General features: G+C 45.7%; 1 protein-coding gene across 2 annotated transcripts in view; it reads right to left on the reverse strand.

The window, feature by feature from the left end:
• Window positions 1-342, reverse strand: part of LOC104402220 (alpha-actinin-1) — a 46739-nt gene extending 46397 nt beyond the window's left edge. For both annotated transcript variants that reach the window (XM_010010036.1, XM_010010035.1), the window contains exon 1: window positions 232-342. In XM_010010036.1, coding sequence (XP_010008338.1) covers window positions 232-256 — 25 coding nt within the window. In that variant the 5' untranslated portion in view covers window positions 257-342. The remainder of the gene's footprint in view (window positions 1-231) is intronic.
• Between the last annotated feature and the right edge of the window lie 8422 nt (window positions 343-8764).

The following is an 8764-nucleotide window of genomic DNA, read 5'->3' on the forward strand; positions in this document are numbered from 1 at the left end:
GCCATGAGGCTGGGAGTACATTCCAAAAGCACATTAAAACGGTCACTGCTGGAGACAAGATATTCGTTAGGGAGAAATTTGTTCTGACTCAGGAAGCAGCTGTTCTTATATCCCAGCAAAATTTGCAGCATTACAGCTCTTACTGTCCCTATTCTGTGAGAAAGGGGGAGGACAGACTTCAGAATGGAGATGCTCAGGACACTTGAGAGCACCACACAGAACCTCTCTCACCTGAAATGACTTCCAGAAGTAACATGAGTTTAAGACCATCCCTGAAATCTTCCTCTATGTTCTCAATCTGTGTCCCAGCCTTGCGGAGGTGAGAATTACACCATGCTGTAAATGTCTGAAACACAGGAAAGAAAGAAGGGGGGGGGGAAAAAGCAGCAGTCAGTAATCTTCCCAGAAGCCAAACAACAGTACACAACCAAAGCAGTGCTGCTAGGCACCATGACACAGATTCAAATTCATTCAGTTATCATCTTTCCACCCCTTGTCCTTGTAGGGCACGAGTGTTAATACCTAAATATCCCAAGAAGTTGCAGGGTGTTCCCATGACAGATAGAGTCTGAGAGACACAGTCACTTCACGGTTCCAGCATGTCTGATTTTCTGGAGAGGTCCCTATGCTTTGTGTTTGGTTTAGAACACCTTGAAACCGATTTTAAGGCATGCTAAGTGCTCAGATTGCTAGGGACTCTAGTGGCATTAGATGACGCATCTTAACATAATATGAAGGAGAAATGAAAACAGCATTTCAGAACTCATCTCTAGACAGGTGCTTGAACAAAAAAGGACCATTCTTCTATGACCAGCTGCCTCTGGTCTACTTCATCCCCAGCAAACACTGCAGCCCTTAGAGGGACACAGAGAGACAGCATGCTGAACTCTTCAGCCACATAAACTACATCCCAGTAGGGACTGTGCTGCAGCCTCTGTTCTCACTGACTCACTTCTAAGCAGACCTCTTCTCCCTTTGTGACTGTGCCCATCATCTAGAGGAGTTCCTGCTCTCTGAATAACAGTGCTATCACCCATCTTACCAGAAGTCCAGGTCCTAGAAAGCATATAAGTAAACCATTACTTAGCAACACTACAGACTAGCACAGTCCCGAACTCCCACTATTTGAGAGCCTCTGGCAGAAAGATCATGGCAGCCACCTCAATGACACAAATCACAGCCACTCTGTAATTAGCAATATTATGCACCACCACCAGAGTAATAACATGAGTTTGAAGTGCAGGAGGGGCTGATGCCCAAACTACAGTACAGCCAGAGGCATTCAGGCTAAACAAAACTCTTCTTGGAAACACCTTCTGACCTCAAGTGGTCAGGATAAGAGGATCTCTCATGAGAGAAGTTAATTTCACCACAGCTGATGACAAGACACATTTTCTGTGGTTGCAATCTGTCAGCTCATGTTCTCAACCATGGGTATGTTGGGCACTAACAGGGAAGGAAGCATCTCATCCAAGAGATATGATAGTAGGGATTACCTTGAAAGAGCATCATGTGAATGGGTATAGAATCATAGAATAGTTAGGGTTGAAAAGGCCCTTAAGATCATCTAGTTCCACCCCCCCTGCCATGAGCAGAGACACCACACACTAAACTATGTTGCCCAAGGCTCTGTCCAGTCTGGCCCTGAACACCGCCAGGGTTGGAGCATTCACAACTTCCTTGGGCAACCTATTCCAGCGCCTCACCACCCTCACTGTGAAGAACTTCTTCCTTATATCTAATCTAAACTTCCCCTGTTTAAGTTTAAAGCCATTACCCCTTGTCCTACCACTAGAGTCCCTATGAAGAGTCCCTCTCCAGCATCCTTATAGGCCCCCTTCAGATACTGGAAGGCTGCTATAAGGTCTCCACGCAGCCTTCTCTTCTCCAGGCTGAACAGCCCCAACTTTCTCAGCCTGTCTTCATAAGGCAGGTGCTCCAGCCCCCCTGATCATCCTCACGGCCCTCCTCTGGACTTGCTCCAGCAGCTCCATGTCCTTTTTATGTTGAGGACACCAGAACTGTACACAATACTTCAAGTGAGGTCTCACGAGAGCAGAGTAGAGGAGCAGGATCACCTCCTTTGACCTGCTGGTCACGCTTCTTTTGATGCAGCCCAGGATACGGTTGGCTTTCTGGGCTCAAGCACACACTGAAGCCGGCTCATGACAACCTTCTCATCAACCAACACCCCCAAGTCCTTCTCTGCAGGGCTGCTTTGAATCTCTTCTCCACCCAGCCTGTAGCTGTGCCCGAGGTTGTGCCGATCCAGGTGAATGAATGTATGAATAGTATGAATGCTACATCTCAACTGTCAAAATACAAGAAGCAAATATAAACACCTCAGCGTTGCATGGTCTTAAATAGGTGAATCAGAGTCCAACATGGAGATGCAGAAGCTCTTTGACACAAAAGTACTGTTTGAAGGATAAATGGTAGCAGCTAGTTCTTTTAAGGCAGAGAAGTTTGTCTAAGTGCTAATGAATGCATTTCACAATGTTTGAACAGGATACCAAGTAAACCCTTTTCTTTGTACAAACTGATAACCCCTCAATCACTCTTCAGTAGAAGGGTGAGGTTACTCGAGTAATGAGCAGCTCCAAAAGCTCAGTGCTACCACAAGGAAAGGAGGTCTTTTTTCCTATCCCTCTCCCAGAGCCAATTCAACTCACTGACCCAGCAAAAAACTGTTTATTTTCTTTGGGTAAGGTTAGTCTTCTGCTCAACAGTGCATGGAGGCAGTTCAGCAGTGTCTAACAAGCCTCTGCAAAAGAGAATTCGGCATACATGGGCTGAACAGGAGGGTGGAGTGGACCACAGCAGCCAGGCCATCTTAGGCTGTTGGGAAACCACAGCACAAAGAACACAGCTGATACCAAAGGATGGCATGCCAGAAATTTGGAAATGCTTCACCTCTGCTTACACCATGCACAGGATTTCAAAAGAGAGATCATCCCAAATGGCAAAGAGCATCAGGGCTTTTTCTTATTTGTCTGGAAACTAGGCTGCTTCTACTAACCTGCTTGCATTCGTGCTTACACGACTACAAATAGCACAGCAGAATCTTTCCTTGGTAAAAACATTGCCCAACAGCTGCCGAGCTTCCCACTGCTGTGCTCTGGCCTTGCTCTCCGCCGCGGCTGTGGGATGGAGCAGGATAACAGTGCAGCTGTAAATACTTTCATGGCAATGGCCCTTTGGACGGATACATGTATTGTGAAAGTCTGGGATCTCTTTTTTCAAGATGGTCCAGTTTCCTTCCAGATTTGGAAGCTTTAAAAAAAGAGTAAGTCATTAAGCACCATTTATTGCTTTTTATTGTTATTCCCCTGAGAAATAAAAGTGGTGTGGTTTTTTGTTTGTGGGTTGTTTTTCTTTTTCCCTCCAAAAAAGAGCAGGTTTTTTTGAAAATGGGTCCTGTATCCTGAAGTACATCCTTCTCTTCATTCCACTGCCTGTGCTGTATTATATGAGAAGAGGTTAATTTATTTGGCTTCTTTTTGCAGCCAGGGTCCTTCACTCCTCCAGAGAACCAAATGAGAGGAGAGATGCTTTCAAATGCTACATCATCAGCACACATCAAAGCATGAGAGCAAGCTATGTCAGGAAGGTTGTGAATGCCCATGAACCTCTCGTATTTGGAAAGCAGACAAAGCAGGACACCTAGAGCTAGTGACTGGCCCTGGCTGACATTACAAAATCCGTGCTGAGTTGAGAAGAAAGCCCAAGATCTAACTTATGGGCCAACGGGCTGCACTATTATTTCTTTGAAGCCATTTGAGTTTTGTTTTCTATCAGCCCAAAGCAGATGAGGAAATTCTGCTTTAAATCATCAGTAATCCTGGTATAGCTCAGTTTGGCATCTCTTTGCACATTTTGAGGGTTGAAGAGGGCAACTGGGTCTACACTTCCAAGAAACACAGATGAAATTAAAAACAAACCACAAACTTCTAAACCTTGCATTATTATAAAGCCTGGCAGAACAACCAGGTCAGGTTTTTATTGCTTTAAGAGTCACTTAGGACTTGGTGGAAAAGTAAGTCCCAGAGCCAGCACTCCAAATTCTCTGCTGGAGCCATCTTCACCACATCACAGCCTCAGACATGCTGAAGTGAGACAACTGCAAAACATTGCCACTAGCCATCAGCAGCAGAGCTGACACCTCAGATCCTCAAGGACAAGACTCCTCAAGGACTCCTTCTTCAAGACCATGAAGGGTTAAGAGATATAGCACATGTAGTTCCCACTAGACAACTCCCCAGTCTGCAGACATTTTCTCAAGGCACCCTTCAGGTCCTACATAAATTCCAGTAAGCATAATACTCTAAGTAGCACAACAGCATATGGGGACAGCAACAGCTAGCAGCCCAGTGTGGATGCATTAGGCCATTTTGCAAGAGAGCAGGATTATGAATGCTTTTAATAATTGCAATGGGATTCACAAGCTGTATGCTTCACAGACCAATCCAGAGCAACATCCATCAAAACATAATACAGAAAACATTTACACTGCATTGGCTGCTTATACTATCTTACTGAAGGAGTAAACTATCTTCATAACTCAAATCAGAATTAAGAGGTTCTGATGACTAAATCAGAAGGAGACTCAACAGATCAGAGAAGGCTGGAGAAGTGCAGCAGAAAAGTTGGGGGGATCCAGAGAAGAAGGGAAAGCTGAAATTTTTGCTGTCCACTGGGCCTTGCAATGCTGACAGTCTCGTTTAGAACCATTTTTACTGACTTGGCTTCAGCATCTGCACAGGATCCTTTTTGTTATTCTAGGAAACCTACTGAAACCACCCACTCGCCCCATCCACCTTCTGGGCAACACAGCTGCTCCTCCCCACGCCTGAGTCACTGCTAGCAATGGCAGTCGGCTCGGGGTGCTGTGCTGCCTGTCACCAGCAAACAAGCTTTCGGAAGTGGAAAGGGCTGCCGTCCTTCTGGTGCAGGCCTGGCCCAGGAGCAGTCAAAGAAAAACCAACCCAACCCAACCCACCTGCATGTGCTGGGGTGAGGGTAAGGCGCACCCCAGTGCAGAGAGCACAAATGCACTGCCAGGAGGGAAGCACTGTCTCCCCAGCGATGAGCTCAACCCACTCCTCTAAGGCAGCAGATGTGCTCCTTGCTGCCTGCAGACGCAGAAGCCTAGAGATTACTCCCCTGCTTGCCTCTGACTCCCTGTCCCAAAGAGGAGGAAATAAATGCTCTGTTAATCTTGAGGCTTATGGAAATTTCACAGAGCTGGAAAACTACTTACTGTTAAATAATAGCACAAAAACATACCATCAACTGGATTTTCTTCACACAAGTCTTGCATTGTAAATTTTCTATGGCAACTTCACAAGAGGTGCAAACAGAGCAGTGTTTCTTGGCCCTTGTATTTTTCCATATATTGTAGTTTTAATTTCATTTTTGGACACAACAGGTTGCCAGGACACCCCTGCAGGTCCGTCTCTTGTTCAGTTCTCACAATGGAGGATGACAATGCAGGAGTGTGTGTGCATTTTCATGTACAGGCACACCTTTCTCATCATTGCTCTCTGCACCCCCTGCTGTGATGTGTAGCTTCCTTTTATTACACCCCAGCTTCATCAGCAAGATCCCCGGCACCGAGATGAGCTCTTGCTATTTATGTGCTGCTGCTGTACAAACAGTAGACCTTCATATTCTACCACAATACAACCTGTCAGATGAAGAATAACAAATGTTGCTAAAAGCAAGTAAATATGATTAACCATTCTGTGGCCTCAGCATGTGGCAGGTTTACTGCTGGGGTAACCTCTACAAGCCTACGTGCACACCTATTTTAACAAACGTGCACACCCGTTTTCTGACATGACATCAGGAGCCCCTGCTTCTTCAGAGTTCACTTTATTAACCTTTGCCGGGGCATGAGCTAACTAAAAACAACAGCCAGGTGACTGCTGGAGGCCCTGGAGCTAAAGTTCTAAATAGATACCATCTTCAGCTAGCTCCTTCCAGCTATCTCCCAGTCCTGCCAACTGCAAACGTACGTTTGGTTTTCCCTCTATTACACATGCATGCACTCAGGCACTCTCTGGTACTCCTCGCACTTCCCAAACTTTTGCTTTTGTTCTGGAAAGCCAGTAACGCCTTCACATTGTCCCTTCCAAATTCAGTATCTTTCTAATACCAAAATGGCTCAGGCAGTGTTCCTGAAACCTTGGAATGCAGGTTTTGGGAACATTACATTAACATTTTTAAGTTCAAAGAATGCTTCTGCCTGGAAAGCAGCATTGCCATGACACCACTCAGAGTTGGTCTAGAGGGATCTTTGCCACAAGAAAACAGTCATAACACACTTCAGCTGCTGAGCAATTCCAGCAATGTAAATGTCAAAGCTACCACAACCACATAAATGACAGATATTAAAAATAAAAAAGGGGGGGGAGTTTTATCTCTTTGTGGCTGTGACATTTGAGCTTTATCTGACCTTTCCAGATGCTCTTCCCTCCTTGCTAAATCACTCTTCCACCCAGCCCTGCTTTCCATAGGTGAGTATAAACTTTCTGACACAGCCAAAAGACTGGTATATTTGCATTACAGCCCTGGAGAAGCTGTAACTGAGTCAGTACCGTGCTGCTTGCCTCCCTTCTGACAGGAGAAAGGTCTGCGCTTAAGCAACCAAGGAAAGAATTCACTGAAGCACTGCCTCTCCAGAACACCACCACTGCGCTCAAAGGGAGGCAGTGTTCACAGGCACCCTCCTTCCTTGTGTGAGAGATGAATTTTGAGCAAGTATTTCAACACAGCTCTGCTGTTCAGATGTGTCCACAAAGGTCTGGCTCCTGTTAAGATGGGGATTGTGCTGCTAGCACACAAATCTCTGCCCAGTAGCACAGTTTTATGTTGTCTGCACACGTGCTCTGCAAAGCGAGGTCTTGAACAGGCTAAAAGCTATGGGTGCTAGCCCAGGCTTTCTTTTAGTGTTGTAGAGGAACTGACAGGAAGACTCCCTTTCCAGTCACCAGGAAAGCAAGCAGGATATTCAAACAATACATCATGCACAGCTGGAAAACAAAATCAGTTTACTCAGCTGCAAGTGCTGCTCTTCTGCTAGTTGTGTGTTCAGAGGAGTGCACCTGGGGCTTCTGACTGGATGGCTGGGCTGCATTCCCTTGCCTGGCCTGAAAGCGAACTCCCCGCAGCACCCGCTTACTACACCACCATACATTACAGGACTGCTGAGACACTCCTGCTAATTCTTCAACAAGTTCTACAGCCGATTCCATGCTGCAGGGAATTTTATTTAAATAAAATTATCTGGAACAACGACTGAGGCACTCAGCTAGTTACTAGTAGTTTATTAAGAGCAGGCAGAAAACTGCTGCACACATGGCTTTTTTTAAGCAATAGAATTAGTAATAAAGCAGTTCCAGCTACCCAAAAGTGGGATCCTTTCCACCTTGGTAGTCTGGGAGCTGAATATACTGTATCAAGTAAGGAGGACGCTAACCCACAGCCACCACAAGTCTCTCTTGCTCCTTGAACAGACTAGGCCGTCATTAGTTTATTAATCAGAAGGTTTTGGACTGAAAGACTGGGCAGGCCATGAAACAAGTCTCAACCATCCAGTCCAAGTTTCCCTGCACTCAGCACTAATTCATTACCAGCATTAAACCCCAGGGTTTCATATGTTTTTCCTCCTCCTGGTGACAGTTTCTGTGGCACCCCTTCTCCAAATCTTCCTTTCACACCTTAAAGCACTTGGAAGAACTGCAGGGGTCTCCCAGGTGGCTGCTTGTCACCCTCCCCACACTCAACACACAGGCTTGGCTGCAGTTTCTTTTCCTTCCCAAGGCTGTGCTAGAAGCTGACAAGGAGGTTCTCAGTTAATTAGGGAGTAATTACAAAGTAATCCTGGATCCTGTCAACATCTTGGCACAAGAAAGGCCATGGCTGGACAAAACAGATTACACCAAGTCTAGTGAAGAAAGCCAGGCGCTGAAAGGGCTGTTCATGAAGTACAACTGTGATCAGATAAGCCAAAACAAGACCTCCTGGCCCACTGAATAGTTTCTGTGCCCAGAGGCTGCAAGTGACAAAAACTTTATACACATATGTATTAGTGGTTTTCAGCTGTGATGGGGGAAGTGCAGCCCTACAGCCCTCATCTCTGTATACTACACCTCTTGGTTTACTCCTTGGTGTACCTGGATGTCTGCTAGGATGCCCAAAAATACTCACCAGCAGCTGTCCTTTCCCCATAGAGGAGCTCTGGGGATTAGAGATCCTCTACACAGTCCTCATTGCAAGTCCAGGGAGCCACCCAAAGTGCCTCTTGTTTGAACTTGACTTAAGAGGTCAGCTACCATTTGCCATACCCTCCGAATTCATCTTCTAACCTGAAATACCTCCACTGCACATTGCTTTGCACTCGAAGCCACCTAACAATTTTGAAAAGAAGAAAAGCATTTGATAAACCCTTTCAGCATTACTCTCCAAGCCCATTCTCCAGGACATGGGGGTGGTTCAAAGAGCTTGGCTTGTGTTCAAGAGTTACACTGTCAGCAGCTGATCTCTAAAGATTTACAGGTGTGATGGTCAAAAAGACCAACGCTACACAGTGAAAAGCTTTGCTTTCTAATGGAGTTGGCCAATTCTCTTAGAAAGGCCAAGGAATTAAATGGATATTCAGAAGAAATCATTACAGACACTTGCACCAGTATTCCACCACCTCCACAAAAGGAATTTAGTACCGCTAGCATCAGTGTTAATGTCCTGTTCTGGTTTAATTGCA

Source organism: Nestor notabilis, unplaced genomic scaffold (genome assembly GCF_000696875.1).
Source record: "Nestor notabilis isolate BGI_N333 unplaced genomic scaffold, ASM69687v1 scaffold23022, whole genome shotgun sequence".
Classification (NCBI taxonomy): Eukaryota; Metazoa; Chordata; class Aves; order Psittaciformes; family Psittacidae; genus Nestor; species Nestor notabilis.